This window comes from Asterias rubens, chromosome 16 (assembly GCF_902459465.1).
Source record: "Asterias rubens chromosome 16, eAstRub1.3, whole genome shotgun sequence".
NCBI lineage: Eukaryota > Metazoa > Echinodermata > Asteroidea > Forcipulatida > Asteriidae > Asterias > Asterias rubens.
In genome coordinates this window covers 8,410,648-8,435,009 of record NC_047077.1, presented here as the reverse complement: position 1 = coordinate 8,435,009, position 24,362 = coordinate 8,410,648, and the positions used below count along the sequence as shown (strand labels likewise).

General features: G+C 39.3%; 1 protein-coding gene across 2 annotated transcripts in view; it reads right to left on the bottom strand.

Moving 5' to 3' along the window:
* The window catches only part of LOC117300871 (gamma-2-syntrophin-like), a 32,669-nt gene that overhangs the window by 3,781 nt on the left and 4,526 nt on the right, over nt 1–24,362 (bottom strand). The window contains exons 1-14 of one of the 2 annotated variants that reach the window (XM_033784725.1): nt 21,000–21,021; nt 20,396–20,527; nt 18,933–18,962; nt 16,179–16,235; nt 14,687–14,744; nt 9,502–9,545; nt 9,045–9,086; nt 8,104–8,188; nt 7,412–7,479; nt 6,954–7,093; nt 5,694–5,823; nt 4,614–4,769; nt 3,322–3,393; nt 1,121–1,279 (exon numbers count right to left, since the gene is read on the bottom strand). In XM_033784725.1, the coding sequence (XP_033640616.1) occupies nt 1,121–1,279; nt 3,322–3,393; nt 4,614–4,769; nt 5,694–5,823; nt 6,954–7,093; nt 7,412–7,479; nt 8,104–8,188; nt 9,045–9,086; nt 9,502–9,545; nt 14,687–14,744; nt 16,179–16,235; nt 18,933–18,962; nt 20,396–20,464 (1,110 nt within the window). In that variant the 5' untranslated portion in view covers nt 20,465–20,527; nt 21,000–21,021. Of the gene's footprint in view, nt 1–1,120; nt 1,280–3,321; nt 3,394–4,613; nt 4,770–5,693; nt 5,824–6,953; nt 7,094–7,411; nt 7,480–8,103; nt 8,189–9,044; nt 9,087–9,501; nt 9,546–14,686; nt 14,745–16,178; nt 16,236–18,932; nt 18,963–20,395; nt 20,528–20,999; nt 21,022–24,362 lie in introns of those variants that run through there. The other variant, XM_033784724.1, reaches the window with a different exon arrangement.

Here is a 24,362-nt window from a genome sequence, read left to right as displayed (position 1 = left end):
GAGTAAACTCACTCAAAATTAAGTTTGAAAAGATACTTCTTAATAATAATAATATCAAAGTCTTATATAGCGCACGTATCTACCAAACAAGGTACTCAAGGCGCTGAGTATATACAAACTTTCAGAAAGATAGGTTATTGCAGTGATTAATTCTGAGACCCAATTATTTAGCACCTTATAAGGGTTTACAAGGTGCTAATTGTTGATCATTAAGTTTGCTTAAAGGTGTTAATCAAAGTTATGTCAGAAATATCTTAAACTACGGGCTTTTACGGTAGGTCACTTCTTTTATCTTATTGGGGTTGTTGTAGACCGAGCAAGTCGGCTACAAACATCATCCGTGTCATAGTCACTTTTTGTCACTTGACTATACTTTGAGTCAGGGAAAACAAATCATTATTCTGCTGCCACTTTCGCTCCCGATCCATGATGCCCCTGCTGTCCAAGGAACGAGAGAGTATTTCCTAAATCTTGGTCTTCGTCCATGTACCATGTTCACACACCCCCACAGGTGTTCACTGGAGTGGACAAGCTTATTACGTAATACATACCAACAATTGACTTAAATATTAAACAATATCGCGCCATTCGTGCAAAATAATGGAGCGATTTAACAATAGCATGACGTCACAGGTGTGGGTTAAGTCGCATAATGCCCTCGGTAAACCCGCCATTCGTGGATACGAATGGCCATCGGGCTTCGCCCTCGGGCCATTCTTACCCACGAATAGAGCGCACTTCGGGCATTATCCTAGATATAAGCAATGGAGAGCTGTTGATAGTATAAAACATTGTGAGAAACGACTCCCTCTGAAGTAGTGTAGTTTTTGAGAAAGAAGTAATTTCTCACTCAAGTATTAAAAGATTTCAGACTTAGAAGCCTTTTTATTAGGAAAGGTAAAACACATAAATTTGTGTAGCAAGGGTGTTTTATCTTTCATTATTCTCTTGCAACTTCAACAACTAATTGAGTCAAAATTTTCACATAGTTGTTATTTTATGCTTGTTGGGATACACCAAGTGAGAATACTTGTCTTGGACAATTACCAAAGGTGCCTTTAAACTCCTTGCATAACGTGCAATACTGCCACTGTTAAAGGGTACTTAAATGGGTACTTACTCCTAGTTTTGAGACCACGGTATGCGTTGCCCGTTGGATGGCACTCTGCCATACGTTGAGCTCACTTCTACTCTGGGTGCATAGATAATGTTGGTTATCAAAACTCTCTCCTGTCTGTAGTGTAAAGCAGTGTGGCCTGTCGTCTAGTAGCTCTGCATCCTAAAAAAAAACAATTATTATAATGGGTGTGTTCAGACAGCATACTAAGTTAGGGTATGTTCAGACAGCGTACTAATATAGATCCGACCCAGTGGTTCCCCTTGCGTTCAGACAGCACTGAGATAAACCTGATACAGTTTATCAAAGGTTTTAAGAGGTCAAAGCAAACCCGACCCCATTACTCGGTTTATTGTCCTGTTCATTGGTCACCGTGTGTTGACGTAACGATCACGGAGGTTAATGGGTCATCTGTTGTGAGTTCAACCTAATGTGGTCTTTTTTATTCTGTCCACACACAGTGTTAAAAGATAAACCCGAAGTGGTCTAAAGATTAACCCCCAGCTTGACGGTCTAACTTTTATGGGTTGAACTCGATCAGTCTAACTTTAGAACTTATATAATTATTTGGTTTGCAGTAACACCATGTGTGTATCTACTTCGAGCAACATCTCAGTTCTAAAAAGAACTGTCCTGCTTGTTAAAGGAACACGTTGCCTTGGATCGGAAGAGTTGGTCTATAAAAAGCGTTTGAAACCGTTTGTTATGAAATGCATATGGGTAGAAAGATGTTTTAAAAGTAGAATATAATAATCCACACAAGTATCACTCAAAATTGCACAGTTTTCCTTTTATGTCGCGAACTAACACGGTCGGCCATTTATGGGAGTCAAAAATTTGACTCCCATAAATGGCCGACCGTGTTAGTCGACGAGGTAAAAAGAAAACCACGCAATTTCGAGGCATATTTGTGTAGATCAAACACTTTTACAACATCTTTCTACCCATATGCATTTTACAACAAACGGTGTCAGAACGCTTTTCAAAGACCAACTCTTCCGATCCAAGGCAACGTGCTCCTTTAACTACAACCAGGGTGGAAGGCAAGAAATCGGGACTACTACTCTTGCTTTAGTGGTACGAGGGTACATCTCGTTATTAACTGCACTACTGCAGAGTGAGTTCTTAATTGGTTTCAGTGTTTTGACTACTGTAGCTTGCTCGAGTCATAGTCAGGAGACTCCTCGCATACTACTGTGAAGTCCCCCTTGTGCTGGCAGTATTTTCCTATCAAGTATATGTGGAGCTACGTGTTGAACAACTGGTGTTGAAGTATGAAGTCTATTCCTTTACAAAGTACAATGTAATGGTTTTACTTATTGAGTTATCTCCACCTCGATCCCGGTTTACTAATGGTGTTAATTACAAGGTGCAGTGTCGCAATATGCAGCTAATCAAACCAGGAACACTGGGGCAACCCGCTTCTCCTAATGACAAGTGCACTGGGCTCTTTTACATGCATTCACAACACACAGAACCTTCAGCTAAACGTCCCATTTGAAGGACAAGCAATAATGGTTACATGTAAGTGTCATTTTAATGATACTAAGTTTCTTGGTAATATTGCTACATATTTGCCAGCACAGGCTGTATACTCCCAAGGGAGCTGAGATGGTGTAAGAAATGAAACAAACTTGCCCAGTGACCAGGGGTAATAATGTTGAAGCGCCATGAGCATCACTGACACTGTGTTATGAGGAGCCACTGTTTATTTATTATTACTATACCTCATACATGTTCATGACAGAGATTCAATGTCTTACTGGTTCATTCATCATCACGTGCCAGGTGCTATTTAAGCTATTTACCGAGCGCGCACGCGAGTAATCACGCACATGGTAAATGTGCATGACAAGTAGAATAGGGCCCGGTCAGCCCGGGCGCTATTCCACTTTTCATGCACTTTACAATCGTGGTACTGTTTTGTATACATGCACGAACATCGCTCTCTCTATTGATATCCAACACATGAACAAACTTATCATTTTGTGCATTTTATTTCACAGTCGTCATTTTCCCTTGCTCCAAGTCATGTTTCGGTGACTGAATATGTATGAAGTATAGTAAAACAAATATAACATGGTTTATTTTGGGTGACTAGTCGATATTAGCTCCCCTCTGTATTGGAAGTTGACAAACTAGTTCCCTTGTATGTTACATGTACATGTATATTTGTATATAGTGTTATTTATTTGACTGAGTACCTTATAAACTCTGGTGATGATTTCATACAGTTTGTACGTTCTCTCACATCGAACCCAATCTCTTGTGTTTACCTGCAAACAAAATGAAAGGAGTTTTAAAGTTTAGAATCGTTGCTGCAACTGTTGAGTTAGTCCTTCTCTATTGTTACATCAAAACTTGCTAAGGAGTTGTATGGCACCTACACATGCATGCTCAGGACTGTCCTAAATATTGACTTGGAACGACAATTGACAAATGCAGAGCTGTATGAAGACTTTGCAAGATCGAGTGAAATGTGATTTGCTGGGCACTGTAGTAGGAGCGAGGAGTCTGCATCAAAACTCAATCACTGGGAACCAAAACATGGACGCAGAAAATGATTGACCTACTTAGAAGTTTTGGGGAAAGACAGCGGACTGGAGACAGCAGAGCTATTGACAGCAATGCAGGACAGAACCCTATGAAGGACCATCACAGGTTGGGGACACCACCCAAAATAAACAACAAACAAAATGAAAGAGAGTGAAATAGTATTATAAGGAAAAGGCCATATTCAAGGTCTGTTGTGGCCGAGTGGTCTAGTTCACTGGACCCAAGCTCTGGTGTTGTCAGCAGCAGGTTTGCATCCCGGTCATGACACTTGTACCCTTCTTAACCACAATTGCTTTGTAAAAAGTTGGAAAGGGTAGTGCATTCTGCTCTACCAGCCAGGGAAAGTTGGAAAGGGTAGTGCATTCTGCTCTACCAGCCAGGGAAAGTTGGAAAGGGTAGTGCATTCTGCTCTACCAGCCAGGGAAAGTTGGAAAGGATAGTGCATTCTGCTCTACCAGCCAGGGAAAGTTGGAAAGGGTAGTGCATTCTGCTCTACCAGCCAGGGAAAGTTGTAAAGGATAGTGCATTCTGCTCTACCAGCCAGGGAAAGTTGGAAAGGGTAGTGCATTCTGCTCTACCAGCCAGGGAAAGTTGGAAAGGGTAGTGCATTCTGCTCTACCAGCCAGGGCCCAATTTCATAGAGCTGCTAAGTACAAAAATTTGCTCAGCATGAAATTTCTTTCTTGATAAAAACAGGATTACCAACTAAATTTCCATTTGTTGCATATTGCTTGTTACTGGTATTCAGCTGTTGTCTGCTTATCCTGAGAATCACTTGGAAGTTTGGTTGCCATTCCTGTTTTTATCAAAGATAAATCAAGGATAAATTTGTGTACATAGCAGCTCTATGAAATTGGGTCCTGGTCTATAAAACCAATACTTGTCTTTATCCTTGCAGATAACGACAGGGGACCTTCTATAGTCTTGTTCCTGTACTTACTGGAGGAGTACTGAACAGCAGGATATCAGAGCCCCTGATGGCAAAGAATTTTGGTTTCCATGTGTTTAATTGAACCGGTGTGGTGTGCCTCTCCCCTATCCAGCCCATGTGGAGAATCTGGTCGGCTGGTGGAAGTAGATTATTGGTGATCTTCATCTGTAAACAAGGGCAAATGGAATATGGGTTATACCAACCTTGTTTTGCGTTGGAGTGCGTTTTGGCGACCCCAACCAAAAACTGTTTCGGTTGTTGGTCGTTGGTTCTGCTGTTCAGACTGAACGGTAACCGAGTTGTGAGCTCGGTTACCGTTTTGGCTATGGCGTCAGAAACAGTTTTTGGTTGGGGTCGCCAAAACGCACTCTAGGAATTGGCAAACTTAAATGGACTACATGCTAGCACATTTAAATGAGCCATAAATGACCGTACATATTCATTATTCAATCTTTTCTACGCGCGCACGCATGTCTTTCGTCTTAAAGAATGTTTGTGTTTTTGTTTAAAAAAAACGTGTTCATGTCATAAAACAACGCGGGCGTGATCAACATACAAAAAAAACCTTCAAACTACGCGCGCCATGACATCTAATGCATAACCAATTTCCTGAGCCAATCAGAGTTGTTTCCCAGTACATGCCTCCCAGGGGTTAGTTACGAGAGTTATCGATATGGCGCGCTGCCCATGATAGCGAGGCTGGAGTTATATAAAATTGATTTATAATGTAGGTCGACCCAATTTCAAAGAGCTGCTTAAGCACAAACAACAAATTGATGATTACAAGATAAGGTTACCAGCCAAACTATCATGCCAGTTGTGCATCTTGTGACTGGTATCCTGCTCATTTCTGCTTAGAAGAAAATTATTCATCAATATTGCCTGCTTAAGCAGCTATATGAAAGTGGGCCCTAGAGAAGGTGGCAACATTCCCCTGGTGACAGTTGATTTGGGTCGATAGCCCAAATCAGTTAAGTCAAGCCCTCACCTTCAAGTGGCCAATGGGCCATGTGATTTAAATCTTTACGAATAACTAAAAGAATGAAAAACCAGGACCAACTTAATGACAATATCAGACAAAGTACTTACAGATTGTGCATTCAATGTTGCAATATTTGCGGAGATACATTTAAGCCAGTCGTTGAGCTCCGATGCATTGTGACATACAAGAATACCTGACGAAACGCCATCCATTCCAACAAGCTCAAACGAGTTGGGTCTGACAGTAAAGGAAAAACAAAACAGAAGGAAAGTCTCAAATTTGTTCTACAAAATGGGTGTACTTTGATCTTTCTTATCAAAGAGACTTGGGTTTTTACTGACTATTTTTATGGCTTGTGGGGGCGGAGAGGTTTGGGCAGTTTTTTTCTTATGTGGTGTTTTTGTTTGGTTCTTCTGTTTTTTTAACTTATCTTTCATCAGTGTACAAAGTAAATCATAGTTTTTTAAATATTTCTGTATGTTTTAGTTTCCTGTCTAGTGTTCCTTATTAGCAGAGTGTGGGGTCAAGTCTCAGGCCCAATTTCATGGAGCTGCTTAAGCAGAAAATTTGGCTTCACAATTTCCTGCTTAGCAGAAATGAGCAGGATACCAATCACAAATTGTACACTAGGTATGGTAGTGTTAGCTGGTGACTAACTTTGTTGTGCTTAGCTACTTTTTGTGCTGACGCAGCTCTATGAAAATGGGCCCTGGTCTTGACACTTGTAACTTTAAGCAAGACACTTTTAAAAGAATGATTGCTTTGTCCTTCAAATAAGTGCAGAGTGCGGGTTGCTACTCTAAAAATAAATTTTCTGGCTTTTGCAGTCTCTTGAAATCACTTCTTTTCACAGAAGTTTTTGCTGCTTATCAATATAGACCCCTTACATGTGGCGTCAATGATTCTATTCTATTTTATTCGTCCATTCTATTTTGAAGTGTCATGCAATGTACATGTAGCACAGGTTCTACAGGTAACTATGGCGTGTCATGGCCTAGCGGTTAAGAGCGCCGGAATCAAGCTCTCGTGTTTTTGATCAGCAGAGTGTGGGTTCCAGTCCCGGTCGTGACACTTGACCATGATTGCTTCTGAAAGTTTGGGAGGTAGTGCTTTCTGCTCTACCAGCCAGGCTTCTGATGGATGATACCTAAGCCTAAATTCGTATGGACTGTAAAGGAGATAACCTTGTTTCAGCCCCAGGAGTACAATGTAGGTGGCAACGGCTCCTGGAAAATTAATATTGTAGCCCACACCTTGAAGTGGCCTTCAGGCCTTGTGTGTCTGGTGACTTGCATAAAAACAAATATTTAAAAAAAATATGTTACACAGCGTAGTTGAGGATCATGAACAGTGTTTTTTTTCCGTACCTTAGCTTGTCCGTTCCCGGCGTATACCGTGAAATTCTCGCTGTGAGGAGTGGGATGGACAGAAGATCTACCCATCTCTTCTCAGGCTTTGGTTGCTTGGCAACCGCCTCTTGCTGCTGACTCAACGCACTGTTTCTTGTCTGTGGGTTAAAGATCAATTCAAGATTTGGTTATAAAAACTAAAAAAGTAGCCTGTTATGTTCAGTGATACACATATAAGGAACAATCTCATTAAAACTTATGAGGCCATTAAAATGACCAGAAGCTAGATATTTTTGTGATTAAAAAAAAAAAATGCTCACAAACTTCTTTGTTTCCTGGTTTTTCTGACACCATGTTCTAAAGATGGCAGGACTCCAGTAGTAGCATTCAGTGAAAGTGGTTTATTTATAGCCAAATGACATCATCGTACAGCAAGGCTGTTGGCCTATTGTTGCCACTCCATAAACAGTACTTACTTGCCAGTTGATGTCGTGGTTTTGGGTTGAGTTTGACTGCTCGGACTCTTTTTCATCTGCTAGTTTAGCTGTAAACAAAAACAAAATACACACGCTAAATTCAGTGCAAAATGTGCATCTCGATTTTGTGTTGCGACTGCAAGAAAAACGATAACAAATTGGACAGAAAAATCAGATGTAATTTTTACGCGATGTTACAGATTAGTACCTTTTTTTTATTTGTGTACAATTTTGAGTAAATCAACTACTCTACCCCTTAATATTTTTGGCCATGACATGAATCTCTACTCACTGTGAATGAAGATGTATGTAATAAATATAATTTACTTGTAAAATTTGCAGCTTCAAGTTTCAGCGTCAATTTTCAAAAAAAGTTATACCACTAAGCAATGTTTTCCGGAGAGTCGCGTAAATCTGTTGTACATGCTAAAATGTTGTCTCCCAAGACGAAAATTTTATTTTGTTAAGTTGTTTCTCAAAAACTAGACGACAATATTTATTCTAGTCATTGTGAAATCAGCGGTTAGCTGGGTGATTCGAACCCTCAACCTTGTGATTGCAAGTCATGCAGTCTAATCACTAGACCACGGTGGTACGAATGAATGGTTTGAATGATTTTCAGGGTGGTACGAATGAATGGTTTGGATGAATTTAACGGTGGTACGAATGAATAGTTTGAATGCTTTACTTACCAGCTTGTTTAAGGTATGGTGTTGCCGCTCTAAAATGCCTGACTGTTAGCACAACCTCAGATCCTGCATTCTTTAAAGCTGCAACCTAAATGTATAAACAAACAACCAAACAAAAAATGGTGTAAAAGACAACAACATTCAACAACAGGGGCAACACCAGTGCAACACCAAATAATATTGTTATTTAACAAGATTAAGGCCGAGTCACACTGCAGCGATAACAAAAACAATAACGATCACGACGCAGAGAGAACGCATTCTACTGGTTGAATTGTTCCACGCAGAATACGCCCACGCCTATTCAACCAATGGACTGCGTTCTCTTTGTGTTGTTATCGTTATCGTTCTCCTTATCGCTGCAGTGGGACCGGGCCTTTAAAGTGCTAACACTGTGGCATCAGGGCCTGAAGAAACACTGTGTAGAGAGGAGGATGAAGAAATGTGGGTGCAAGATGTAGGAGAAAAATCCCATTCAATCAAGTAGCAGGGTATCTTCACACTTTAAAAAGTCAAATTCAAAACTTGTTCAGACCATTTTAAAGGCACTGGACACACCTTTGGTATTTGTCAAAGACCAGTATTCTCACTTGGTGTATCGCAACATATGCATAAAATAACAAACCTGTTAGATTTTGGACTCAATTGGTCATCGAAGTTGCAAGACATAATTAATGAAAAAACACCCTTTTTGCACAAGTTTGTGTGCTTTCAGATGCCTAAAAAAAGGCTTCAGGCACTGAAGTCTTTTAATATTTATATTTGAGTGAGAAATTACCTCTTTCTACGATACTCCAGAGGGAGCCGTTTCTCACAATGTTTTATACTATAAACATTGCTAGTTACCAGGTAAGTTTTTATGCTCACAATTATTATAAATATTTACCAATACTGTCAATGCCTTTAAAAGGTTAATGATCATCCGTTCATTTTCAACAACTTACCGCTTCATCATGAGATGCTCTCTCTATGGACATTCCATTCACCTGGAGGGGGGATAAATGTTTTAGAGTCATTATGAGGGAAGCAATAATAACTATGCAAGATAACACCATGTGTACTTATTTACTTTGATGCATAGATTTTGTTCTTTAAGAACTTTTCTTGCTATTTATTCTACAGCCAAAGAGCACCATTTATTCTACAGCCACAGAGCAGCGAAGCTGATTTTGGAATTCAGGAGCCTACTAAGACCTGAAAAGAACCGTCTAGCATGAATATCTGACGTATGTAAACATAATGATATTATGCACCAATGCTTACTGAAAAATTAAATCACCTCGGCCAAATAATGCAGTATGGGAAGCTTATGTCACAAAATTATGTCACAAAATGTTTATCACAAATTGCTAAGCATGCACATCGTATCTTCTAACAAGTAACAAAAAGTAACAAATTTACCTTTAAGATTGCATCCCCAACGAACAGGCCACCAGTCTGATCAGCTGAGGGTCAAAGGTTACATGAATATCATTATTATTAACAATTACATGTGAAGTGTGCTTAGACAAGTTGGGCAGTGTATTTCAACATCAAGAAAATACAAATTTTCACAGGTCTGTTATTTTATGCAAATGTTGGGATACACCACGTGAGAATACTGGGTCCAATTTCATGGCTCTGCTTAACATAAAAGCAAAGAGTCTGCACTTGCGGAAGCAGGGAATTCTGCTCTAACAGGCAAGCTGAGAATGAAAATCGTAAGCACAGAATTCAATGGTAAGCAGTGCCATAAAATTGGGCTCAGACCTTTGGCAATACCAAACGTGTCCAGTGCCTTTAAATAAACTTCATTAAAGCCAAGCATCCTCCTACCCCCCTTGACAGCTGATGAGAATATTTGTCATGGGCAGCCATCCAATGAGGCATCACGGCGGTTCCCCACTAATACTGTTGGACACCAGGCGTGCGACCCGACCGTTCTGACCGCTATGTCACCTTGACTTGAATGCAGCATGAGCTGCACAAGGAGCAATAACTATTTTATGATATGTTGGAGTTACTTTCAAAGCCATCATACATGTATACCACAATAATAATATTAAAAGTGGCTTCGTACACAGCTTGCATATCCGTCAGTCAGTGACACTCAATGCGCTTCAACATTCAGTATTTTTCTGCAAGGTATGTGAGACAACGTTTGAATTATTAGACCTACTCCTTTTACATAGCACCATGTAATCATTTACAAGGCGCTCGGAGAGAACCTCTTCTGTTTTCGATAAGTGCATTGTTTTTAAAGTTTTTTTATGAGACACTAACATTTAATAGATTGAATATTCAAATTGCAGATTATTCTTTCTGCATGGACAAAACCACTCAAGATTTTCAACAATATCTAAAAAAATGTCGTCAGGATAACAAATATAACTTGTTAATTGTCTTTAATCCTTGCTAACAGTAACACTACAATTCCAGCTGCCTCTAGCCATGTCTTTAATCCTTGCTAACAGTAACACTACAATTCCAGCTGCCTCTAGCCATGTCTTTAATCCTTGCTAACAGTAACACTACAATTCCAGCTGCCTCTAGCATGTCTAGCCATGTCTTTAATCCTTGCTAACAGTAACACTACAATTCCAGCTGCCTCTAGCCATGTCTTTAATCCTTGCTAACAGTAACACTACAATTCCAGCTGCCTCTAGCCATGTCTTTAATCCTTGCTAACAGTAACACTACAATTCCAGCTGCCTCTAGCCACCGGGATAGCTGGGTGGTCTAGAGGTTAGACATCTGCTCAAGCAAGGCAACGGTCAAGGGTTTGAACCCCATCCAAGTGAATCTTTGATTCCCTGAATAAAAACGCTAAATGTTTGTTGACACCAATTTGCGACATCGTAACTTTATCCAGCAGATTTCTGAAGGCCCTAAGCGTTAAGCGACCAAAGGACCTTGGGTGTGTACAAACATCTTTTCAACATTGTCAAAGTAATTCAATAGTCATCCATGCAAGAATAGCGTCAGAATTAAACCGGGGTTTCCGACGACCCATTTCTCCTGACTGAATAAAGCAATTACCGATTCCTGTGTAATGTTAACTAGATAACAATGAGGTAAAAAAAAACTGCTGTTTCCGAGACGTGCAGACATAGCCCTGCATCTTGCTTGAAATCAAGGCAGACTTTGTAAGACAATCAGGGAGATATTTATGCATTCAACATAATAGGGGAAAGTTTGTCCATATTCAGGGATATTCAGATTTGTTCATCAGGAAACTTTCAGAAGAATCAGGAAGAAACATAGGATTCGACCTGACTCTAGCTACCGGGCAATCTCGTTGGTCTATGCAGCTGTAATGACACTGATCTAGATTTGCAAAGGTAGTGGGTTCGAATCCCTGTGATTTTGTACTGAGAGTACTGGGTATGCAGTTCTAACACTAGGGCCACTGATTTTCCGCGATCGCGGAAAACGGACGGAATTCGCGGAATCCGCCCTTTGAAACGGAAAACGGGATTTCAGAAAATTTGATTTTTTTTTTTTTTTTTTTTTTTTTTTCTTGACGCCAAAACTATTGAAATTGCATTCTTTATTAAGATTCTTTTTGTTAAACTAAAAAGGCATCAGAAATCAGACCATTAAAAAGTACGAGATCGTAACCGTGGATCATTCTGTTCTACTTCACACCATCCTCAATGTTTACACACATGATGTACACACGTTGTTAACATGGTTAAGCGAAGGGCATTATTCGCGGCACGTTTTAAACATTTTTTGTTCACCCAAATTGCATTTTCTCCCTCTCTTTTACCAACAATAATACACAAACTAGCTTACCTATGATCTATAAGAACACATACAATGTTTTTTCATCTCGGAAAGGTCTAAAATAAAACCGTAAACTGTCAACATTCTGTCGCCAAAGCGAAAACAAAATGGCTGACATTTTGTTTGTGGATGGAGAATGGTCACGTCCATAGACTTGTTCCCAAGTCTTTGATCATGCTGAAACAGCGCCCTCTTGTGGATATACTCCTGTCATTAGCCTACAATGTGGCTGATGCAGAGAATCAACTGCAGTTTTAGACTTGGAATCAAGTCTATCACATCATGTGCATTGATACTGCAGTCACAGTGCAACCTTTTTAGAACAGCAGTATACAAAATAATCCACAATTTTATTATAAAAAAAAGTATTTTTTTGAAATTTGTCAGTTCAAATGAACATTTTACGAAGTCAACAGTGCAACTTATCTCAAATTGATTGAAGTGTGTCCCTGGGTATTAAACAACCTTTTATCTAATTAAAAAAACATGAAACGGAATTTTTTGTGCCTGAAACGGAATTCATGTTTTTGCCAAACGGAATTTGCACTTTTCTGAAACGGAAAATCAGTGGCCCTATAACACACATCGGTGTGTATGGGTAAAAAAACTAAATGAATATTCTTTATCCCCGATGGAAATTTAACATCTATAAGATATTAATGGTTTATTATTTGACATCTGAAATAAAAAGTTGCATCTCCTTAAAGCCATTGGACCCTTTTGGTAAACAGTATTGTCCAAGGCCCACACTTCGTGTATCACAACTTCTATATAAAATAACAAACCTGTGAAAATTTAGGCTCAATCGGACATCAGAGTCGGGAGAAAATAACGGGAAAACCCACCCTTGTATCCGCACGATTCGCCCGTGTCATGACATGTGTTTAAAATAAATCCGAAATTCTCGATATCGAGAATTTATATTGTTTTAATGTTTTCTCAAAAAGTAAAGCATTTCATGGAATATTATTTCTAGAGAAGTCTTTCACCACTATCTGTGATCTTTTAATTTTTGTTCTGTTCAGAAAGTGTCCAATGGCTTTAAGGTGATCCCCCTGGCTCCCCTCCCAGGATGCAATGCACATTTGGGTGTGATCCCTCGCTACACCGGTGCTTCTGATCAGCAATTTGAATGGCAGCCTAATAAGCCACACCACCATTGAAACTACTATATGGTGCTATGTGAAGGAAATGATCTCATAACATGTACGTCAAAAACGTAGCTCCACAATACCTAAAAGGAAAATACTGAATGTTGAAGCGCCATGAGCGTATGTCATGTCAGTGAGCGACAGATATAAGCCCAATATAAGAAGCCACTATCATTATTTTTTTTTTTTTTTTGAGGGGGGATTATTCTAACATTTTATTTTTTAATTGCTCTCTAGTCAAACATATATAGAAGCCACAATTATATTAATATTTTAAAACCAATCTACATGTATGACCCTAAATGTAATTTCTAAAATGTCACCTACATCTAAGGATTAAATGTCTGCCATGTAGCACAAAAACACACCACATTAAGGTTTGATCCTATCCTCAGGAAGTTACTCCCCAGTCTCTACGACCTACAAGAAGCTTTTCCCCTCTTAGCTCCAACCCTAAGCAGTTAATCCCAACTTACGCCTTATAAATACAAATGGAGGGCTTATACACTCTCTGCTTTGTAGTAATTAGCTAAAGTGCCTCAGCATTGAAATTAAGTATTACTCTTATTAAAGAGACACGTTGCCTTGGGTCGGGCAAGTTGGTCTATGAAAAGCATTTGAAACCGTTTGTTATGAAATGCATATGGGTAGAAAGATGTCTTAAAAATATAATATAAATGATCCCCACAAATATACCTCAAAACTGCACGGTTTTCCTTATATGTCGTGAACTAACACAACACACCAAATTGTGGAGTCAAATTTTTTACTTCACACAAAATGGCCGACCTTGTTTGTTGACAAAGTAAAAGGAAAACTGTGAAATTTCGAGGCATACATATTCTACTTCTAAAACATCTTTCTAATTGATGCATTTCATAACAAACGGTTTCAAACGCTTTTCATAGACCAACTCGCCCGATCCAAGTCAATGTTTCCTTTTAATGTTCACCCTTTAAGAATACATCTCACTTGGGGGGGTGGGGAAAGTGGGATAGAGTATAATTCCGTCTTGAGGTTGGGGGAGGGAGGAGAGCAAAGCAGGATAGAGAATAATCCGCTCTAAGTACAGCCTTCTAAAGCCTTGTTAATACTTACGGCAAATGCGAATGCGATACAAATGTTGACGTCACATATTAGCATAGAGTAATTTGCAACAGTTAACTTGTGCGTCAAAATTTGTATCGCTTTGGCATTCGCAGGAAGTATTAACCGGCCTTTACTTATTCTTAGTTCATGTAGTTGTACGTGATTAGGTGTACACTGTCAAGAGCACACTGCATGACACATGTGCATGACTTGTTACCAGAGGGGACAGCTAAAGTCTTTTATTATTTGAGTAAGAAATTACCTCTATCTTAAAAAAAACTATGTTACTTCAGAGGGAGCCGTTTAACACAATGTTTTATACAATCAATCTCCATTGCTCGTTACCAAGTAAGTTTTTATGCTAATACGTAGTTTGAGTGATTACCAATAGTGTCCACTGCTTTAACTCAATGTTTTATACTATCAACTACCAATAGTGTGTAGTGCGTTTAAACACTGCCATTATTACTGACGTAAATCACGTCTTCATCAGCTCCGGAGTATTCAACACAAAAACCAGGCTGATGATATTAGCAAGGTTAAGAATAACTTCCACTCGGTAAAAGAAAACCGCCTACCTGTTTGATCCTTGAAGATTCTTGACACTAAGACGGGAATATTGTGCTCCGAGCCTCCCTAAGTAGAAGAAAATCAAAATCTTAAATTAGGTCAAGTCTTAATGCATGAGGTACAGTAAAGCTGCAGGGGAACTTACAAAAGTGTTTTCAATTACGGAAATAGAAAAACAGGGCCCAATTTCATAGAGCTGCTTACTTATAAGAAGCAAATATTGCTAAGAAATGTTCTGCTAAGCAAAACTAAGCAGGGTACCAATCGCAAATGATACATGTGGAATGCTATTTTGGCTGGTAACCTTATTCTGGTAAACATATTTTTATTGAGCTAAGCTACATTTTTTTAGTTTTTGTGCTCAAGCAGAGCGAAATTAGGCCCTTGGTCAAATTTAATAGAGCTGCTTTTAAAGCAACAAATATTGCCCAACATGTTTCTGCTTAGCCGATATGAGCAGGCTAGCTAGCAGTCACAAACTGTACAAGTGTTTTGGTAGTTTGGCTGGTAACCGTATAATAGTAGGCATTATTTTGATGTGCTTAGCTAATTTTTGCAGCTTTATGAAATTGGACCATGGTCTTAATGCATGAGGTACAGTAAAGCTAAATGAAAAGTACAAAAGTGTTTCCAATTATGGAAAAAGAAGACTTGGTCACAATACCATAGAGATGCTTAACCACTGAAATTAGCTAAGCACAATATAATAAAGCTTACAAGAATCGGCCAGCCTACCATACACATAACATGTGCAATCTTTAACTGGTATTCTGCCTATTTTCGCTTAGCACAAACAGAATTGTTAAGCAACATTGTCTGCGTTTAAAAATTATCTACTTAGCAGAAATTTCTACTGGAGCATTTCAAGGGCTCCGAGGCAAGGACCAGTGGGCATGAAGGCAACCGCCTTCGTTGTCTCTGTGAAGTATCAGGCCTGCGCATCTAATTCAATGCGCGATGGTGCTCCGGGCACAGATGGGTACTCATAGATGAACTCAATCCCATAAAATCAGCATAACATTGCGGACAAGACGCTGTACAGTAGCCAAGTTAACAACCGTGCCCTGAAGTTGATCCTGTTGATGATAAGTAGCAGGTTTTTGCATTTTGACCTCGAGGTTTCAACCGTGGTTTCCAAGAGACTTCCAGAAGGGGACATCAATGCAATGTGGATACAACCAGCACAATAACGGAAGGATGTAATAGATGGGAATTTGCATCAGGGAAAAAGGATATTCATTTTGGTTTTAACCCATATAGCCTACACCGGCATATTACATGGGCGGGATTCAAACCGATGACCTTAGGTAAGACTCTGCTCTAGAATTGCAGAACCCAAATTGTCACAGGTTTGTTTTTTTATGCATATATTGAGATACACCAAGTAAGAATACTTCCAAAAATATTCCCTCCACACACAGAAAACATACAATTACTTTGGGGGTTTATTGTAGGTCTGATACCTTTTGTCAGACCTGTTTTATCATTGGTATTACTAACCTTGATGCTAAGACCCAGACCTCCAACCTTGAGCCTCCTTAACTTCACTGTTCTTTCCTGCAATGAACAAAACAGGAAAAATAAATAAATAAAACACTGACGTCCTTTAAACTAATCCTCATGACATTTTAATTATATTGCCTCTCAAGTCTTTGTCCATCTTTACAGGTTAAAAAACACTGCACAATGAACAGTGTTTAGGCGATCTTCCCAACCTAATGAGAGATAGACAGGGATGCGGAGCCTCAACATGATTCAGACCTCGGTCGACTAGAGAGAGAGAGAGAGAGAGAGAGAGAGAGAGTTTAGGCGATAACTATGACTAGAGCAAGCTGGTCAAAACATTGAGACCAATTAATAATGATCCTCTAAAAACTAAAGTAGTAGTCTCAGCTGATTTCCTACCTTCAGCCCAGGTAGTAGTTCAAAAGCAGGACAGTTCATTTCAGAACTGAGAAGTCTCTCGAAACCCGAAGAATCTACTCCATGGTAGTAGAATATATAGCAAGACAGTTCTTTAAAGAACAAAAACTACCTGGCAAGTAGATACACACATGGTGTTACCGCAAACCATACCGCACCATGCAATGCTTCAAATCCCATATAATTGTGACTGTATTATGATCAACTTGGATTGGCAATAGTTACAATACACATTGGAACGCAGAACGTACCTGCGCACAAGGGAAATGTTTCAGTTTGTGGACACTCCCTTTAAAGCATTCACTTTCTTATTGGAAAGAATAATACTTCCAAGTCTAAGCAAGCGTGGAAAAGTGAGCTTCCATTGTACCACGCTCTGATTGGGATCTTTACATCATCACTTCTTAATTATTTCTCCCCCAGGCAGCATTGAACCTCCTTCGTAACTGCAGTTCAGTTCAGGGTTTTTTTCCACTAGACATTATTGTACATGACGATTTTAAAGGGTCTATGTACTTTTTTAAGGACAAAAAACACAATGTCCACAGATTTACACTTAAACTTGCACAGTTTGAAGATAGTTGTAGTAGAAAGCTTTCATGAAAATATTACTTGCTGAGGTGCTGTAGTTTTTAAGAAATGAGTAATTTGAAATGAATTATTTTCATGACATTGTTTTACTCATTTCTCAAAAACTACACCACCTCAGCAACTAATATTTTAAGGTACGCTTTCTACTATCATTATCTTTAAACGGCGGAAGTTTAATGTAAATCTGTGGACATTGTGTTTTGTGTTACACAAAGTACCCAAATCCTTTAAAGGAAGCTTTCTACCACCATTATCTTTAAAGACAGTGGACACTATTGGTAATTGTCAAAGACCAGCCTCATCACTTGTATCTCAACAAAGACAGTGGACACTATTGGTAATTGTCAAAGACCAGCCTCATCACTTGTATCTCAACAAAGACAGTGGACACTATTGGTAATTGTCAACGACCAGCCTCATCACTTGTATCTCAACAAAGACAGTGGACACTATTGGTAATTGTCAAAGACCAGCCTCATCACTTGTATCTCAACAAAGACAGTGGACACTATTGGTAATTGTCAAAGACCAGCCTCATCACTTGTATCTCAACAAAGACAGTGGACACTATTGGTAATTGTCAAAGACCAGCCTCATCACTTGTATCTCAACAAAGACAGTGGACACTATTGGTAATTGTCAAAGACCAGCCTCATCACTTGTATCTCAACAAAGACAGTGGACACTATTGGTAATTGTCAAAGACCAGCCTCATCACTTGTATCTCAACATATACATAAAATAACCAACCTATGAAAATTTGAGCTCAATCGGTCGTCGAAGTTGTGAGATAATAATGAAAGAAAAACACCCTTGTCACACGAAGTTGTGTGATTTTATGCTTGATTTCAAGACCTCAAATTCTAAACTTGAGGTCTCGAAATCAAATTCGGGGAAAATTACTTCTTTCTCGAAAACTACGTCACTTCAGAGGGAGCTGTTTCTCACAATGTTTTATACCATCAACCACTCCCCATTACTCGTTACAAAGTAATGTTTTATGCAAACAATTATTTTGAGTAATTGCCAATAGTGTCCACTGCCTTTAAACTGTGTAAGTTTAATGTAAATCTGTGGACAGTGTTTTTTTGTTTCCTACAAAAAGTAGCACCCTTTAAGTGGTGGGAGTCTCCTTAAAGCAAACTTGTTGGGTGGAGACTTCCAATATTAATGTAAGGAAGCACTGAGTAAGGAAACTACAAGTATAACGAAACATTAAAGGAACACGTTGCCTTGGATCGGACGAGTTGGTCTTTGAAAAGCGTTCTGTACCGTTTGTTATGAAATGCATATGGGTAGAAAGATGTTGTAAAAGTAGAATACACTGATCTACACAAACATGCCTTGAAATTGCGTGGTTTTCCTTTTAGCCGTCGACAAACACAGTCGGTAATTTATGGGAGTCAAATTTTTAACTCCCATAAATGGCCGACCGTGTTAGTTCACGACGTAACAGGAAAACCGTGCAATTTTGAGTGATACTTGTGTGGATCATTATATTCTACTTTTAAAACCTCTTTCCAACCATATGCATTTCATTACAAACGGTTTCAAACGCTTTTTATAGACAAACTCGTCCGATTCAAGGCAACGTGTTCCTTTAATTACGTACACAAAGGACGACACTGAACAAACACAAACAGGACAACATATAGCTGGAAAGGCTTGGATGCACAGCGGCTTACAAACAAATAATTGAGTAGGTGACAATTGTCAAAGTTTTTTTTATGAAGAACTTACCTTTGATGAATCTACATCAGGGCCATTCAGCTGAAAGGAAAGTCAAACAGTCATAAATAATACATGTACGTAGACAAGAAATTTGCAGTGGGATAGAGAATATTATTTGGAATTTACGTGTACAAAAATATGTGTTAATTTTTGCTGAAAAACATTTGTTTTGGGGTTTGATTGATTTCTTTTTAAATATCATACAAAGTTTTTCATACGATTGTGATACTGCAATTAGAAAATCAATGACTTAATTGCATTTGGCTAAAAATATCCTAAACAGATTCACAATTTTATTATTACATAAAATGTTCCCTTCAACCAAGTTCCAATATTATTATTACGATTATCTGATATGAAAATTGCATGCTGATCACAAAACGTAATGCCAGGACCGATACTTCAAAACGGCAACGAAGGCGATTGCCTCCATGCCCCCTGGTCATGGCCTTGGTGCCCTTGAAATGCTCCAGTAGAAATTTACCAATTTCTCTTAGGGTGCCCTTTACCAATGAGAAGATGCCTCAGTGCCCCTGCCCTTCCAAAGCGAAGCATTCAGGCCTGCCCTGATATGAAATGAAAATGTAATGCACAACAAAATAAGAGGCTACTTGCACCTCTTGACCTTTACCTCAAAGGTCAACGAGCACGCTCTATTACAGTGCAGCTTTAACAATCCACAGCTGTTCCCCTAGAGTTATCTGAAATTCAATTACTGGTTTTAACAAGTCTACCCGTTATTGCCTTTTGGGTGTCATTTTTGTTTCCCGTTGTCTCTTGGGTTGGTTCATTAGATTAGCGTGTTTATCTACAACCCATAAAATGTCTGAGCGTCGTATTGATGTCGTCTCAGGTTTCTTAAACGCTTGTTATAATTGCTCTCTGCATGACAGAATGATTGCATCACGGCAGCGCACAGGTAGATGTGAAGGGCTTGCCCCTAAACACTAGCCCGCAGTGCATTGTCTAATAAAAACTGCTACGGGCTAGTAAACACCACCTCTCAACTTGCCCTGTGGGCTACTAAAAACTATGCCACCTACATGTACTTGTTTAAAATGGTAATTATTCTTCCATTTAGATGTAATTAATACATTTTTGAATGTGCTAATTTATTTTTTAGTGTTTGAATATTTGCCTATTATACTGGTTGTGATTGCTACCATTAATGCATCAGAAAAATACATTTGTGACAGTACATGTTTAAAATAAGAGCTTCAAAAACTTCCTGGGGGCAAGTTAAACCCAGCGCTTATTAGCCAGTAACTGCTTGGCAACATTATATAACATGTCAAATTTAAGACACTGGACACTTTTGGTAAGTATCAAAGACCCGCATTCTCACTTTGTGTATCCCAACATAACGTAACAAATCTGTGGAAATTTTGACTCAAATGGTCATCGAAGATAAAGATGTCAAGCAGAAAATAATTATATGCCACAAGAGAGCTGAGTCAATCTAGCGGACTTACCTCGTCTATTTCAACGGGACTGACCAGGAATGTTTCCTCTCGTTGTAAGCTGAGAGATTCTTTGGACATTTGAACTCGGACCAGCTCTCCATCTCTCTGCCCATCCTTCAGGCTCAGATAACCAGTTTTGACCTGTCAAACAAGAAATGAAATCATTTAATATTATTAATACTACATGTAGGTTTTATAGCGCTTTATCAAACCCAAAGGGCGTATCAAAGCTGAGTTGAAACCTCGCATGAATGCAAGGTTTGTGAAGCTACACTACTTGAAGTAGAGACTACATGTACATACTGTCCAGCACCTTTATAGCAATAATGGTGAGTTCTTAAATGGTCTCAACAATTCAACATTACGACTAGCCTGAATCAGATATTGTCCAGCTGTCTAAGTGGTCTTAAGGTCGATATTACAAAAATAAGTCCTAACTTTGGACTAGTCCTTGTACTCTTCAGGAGTTTAAACAAATGAAGGCTAGTCCTAAGGTTAGGACGAGTAACCTGTTCTAAAACTCAAGATCAGACTAGTCTTAATTCTTTATGGTTATAATGATTTATTTAAACACATTCAATAATTCGCGGTCCAATGACCGGATTGCATTCACAATTTATTGTGAAATAATCCACCCCAACTCGTCCAAAAGCTTAATTAACAAGTGGGAAAAACTGTCTGTAGTGTAAGTTCATTATTGACGCTGAATGTGGTTGAGACAGAAGTAAGTTTCCCAATCAATGCTTTGCAGTAATTCATGTTCATTTAATTCCCCTCATCTCTACACCCTTCAATCTAATTCTTTGTGGCATCGTGGATCTGAACACAAATAATCCCGCAGGGGCGGATTGGATTGGCGAGGGGGGGGGTTTCAGAATCACCCAGCTTCACAATCTGACCTACTTTATACAAATTTTCTGGCCAATCTGAGTACTAATGTACAAGGCCTTTATGCCTCGTTTTTGAAAGGGGAAGGGCACCGAGGCATTGTCTCCTTGGTAAGGGCACCCTAGGAGAAAATTGTACATTTCTACTGGAGCATTTCAAAGGCACCAAGGCAATGACCAGGGGGCATGGAGGCAATCGCCTCCCCTTGCCTGCGTGAAGTATCAGGCCTGCAATCTGATCTACTTTATACACATTTTCTGGCTAATCTGGATACTGATGTATTGACACACATCGTCTCTAGGTTTGTTGTATTCTTTGTAACAAGCGCGGGAGAAGTGGGGAGTGTTTACCTAATACGCCCCCCCCCCCCTTCCCCCGGTCCCCCCGAGGGCCGGAGCGATCTGATCCAGACACTCCACGGCTATTATTGAACGGACGCCTCGACAACAAGGAGGATCGAGTACCCGGCCGTGGATTTAGGCAAAAATTATTTGATTAGTTGATATCGAAACGGGAAAGGGCAAGAATGGCGACACGGCTACGTGAGAAACAGGAACGAGATGATCGAGATTGTTCCTTCTTTCTAGCTGGATGTTAAGGGAATCTTGTATAAAGTTTCCTTTGTGGTTTTAGGGATACACTATAGCAGTTTACCTTCGGTATATGGGTAAAACCAACTAACATAGCTATTTTTTGTGCTTTATTCTTCCTGCGTGGACATAACCACTCCGTACTTTCGGCGATATCTCAAAAACGCGACGTGAAATTAAAATTTATTGTATACACATGTACATGTACATCTTTATTCATATACATATAGGATGAAAACAATGGATTGGTTAAAAAAGAAAAAGGTATACAATCCATTTTAAGGGCTTTTGTCTGCTCTATGCCCCTGCTGCAATTGCTTCCCTCGGAATACCTTGACACTTTTCTATATATTTCACTAAAAACGAAGTGCCCTTGAGTGTCATGTGTGAAGTTCAAGGCCAACACGACATCAAGGCAGGGGTACGACAGAAATGTCATTTCTGAACTGCCGTAATTTCATAGCTGTCTCCTCGCCTCACGCAATCAATGTAGTAAATTCAATCAGTGAGGAAATGTCTTTATATTGCAATATACTGCTTCAGATACCATGAGGCCAAATAAAAAACATGTTTAGTGTTCCTGCCCACATTTTCTTTTTAGAGGCTGCCTCCATTTTTTTTTTTGAAAAAATAATAATAATCTCAGACAGAAAACATTAATTGTGAAAAATAACCAAGCCGGTTGTCTTTAAAAAGTGTCGGGCGGCCATTTTGTAAAAAAAAAAAAAAGGCAGGACGTTTAACATTTTTGTTGCCTAATGGTCTTAATGTAATTTGGAGTACAAGGCGTAGGGTGTGTAAGAGACATTTTTAGAGGTGCGTGTCAGTTTCCTTCTGATTTCACGCGGGAGAAATTCCCACTAGGACAAAAAGGCGTAAACAATATACAATACAATACATTTATAGGGGGGGGGGCTCTTACTCATTGAAAAAAAAGATTACTATATACAACTAAACATGAAGAACAGACCAAGAATCGAAACACCACGAGAGTCAGGTGCTCTTAACCGCTAGGCCATGACACGCCACATGGAACTTAATTATATTTGGAGCAGGCGCCATGAACACTTTTGTGGATACCGACAAAAGACAGGGGAGCAGAGCTTGTGCTTGCCACCCCACCCCACCCCCCCCCACCCCCACCCCCAAAGAAAAAAAAACATGAAGGGAAAAAAAGGGTTAGCCCTTAGTATTCCACCATAAGTTATTTGTGAAATAGATTTGAATTATGTCTGGTACAATGACTTGCTTAATAGTCACAAGCCTGTATATGCACCACTTACATTGGAATTCCTCAGTCTATAGAGACAGTTGCTATGTCAAATGGTTTGGGGTTTGCTTTTGTATAGCAAACTCCAGATGAGCAGACCCTGGTACCATTGTGTCATACACATCCATTCAGAATTGAGTATGGGTGTTCACCATATCTTACAAAACAAAGCAAAAGCTTTCCCTGAAATCATGTTATATAATAGCAACGGCTTTGATAGTCTGAGGAATTTAAAATTAAAGTGATAACTTGTCTTAAATCAAGTGCGTCATTGTACCAGATAATATCCAAATCTAGTGCAAATTGCTTTATTGATAACTCTAGATCTGCTTTTATGATGATGTTGTGGCTTGAATGCAATAGGCCCTACCAAACTAAAATTTGAAAGCAGGCAAAACCATCACAATACCAAAACACATCATGTATACCACAATAAAGCATGAAGGTCGTGTTCTTGGTTTACACACATTACAAACATACAGAAAATAAACCATTAGATGCACGTTGTTGGAAAAGAAAGACTCAATGCAAACAGAAATGATTCCACACGTGTGACCTTCCCTAATCAAATATCCTCACCCTTAATTGATACAACTGGTAAAATAATTTCTGCGCAAATAACAAACAGTGTTCAATGTCATGCACACAGAAAATATTATTGCAATTTTTATATATAGAATCATCTCCCGAACACACACATGTGCACAGAAGAGGTAATGACTACGACCATGTAACAATATTGTAAATTTTGCATCTCTGGTTACCGTGGCAACATCAGACGCCTCTATTGAAGTGGTGAAATCCAGAAGGCTACTTTAATAAAAGGGGAAACGGTGACACATCTTAGGACCGTGAATTTATAAATTCATCCCCGTCAATTTCTTACAGCTTAATTACAATGCTATTGTCAACCTCGAAGGCTTTAAAAACCCATTCTATTAACAGTATACATCTTCTTCTGAGCTTCAGTATTCTCACTGAAAGAACCGGTGCTGTGTTGTGATTGCGACAGAGATCAGTTTTCTTTGATCCCATGGTTGCTGGATGCCATTTTCGGTACAAATGCAGTACAACCCAATGGCCAGACTAGTCTGGCACCCCATGTTTGCACGTGCGTTTAAGCGGACTAAAAATGGCTTCTAATCGCAAGTTGTCGCAACTCTCTCAATACACGGTGGTTTAACCATGGAGGTAGCTATCCCCATGGCTTAACAACATGAGCAACTGG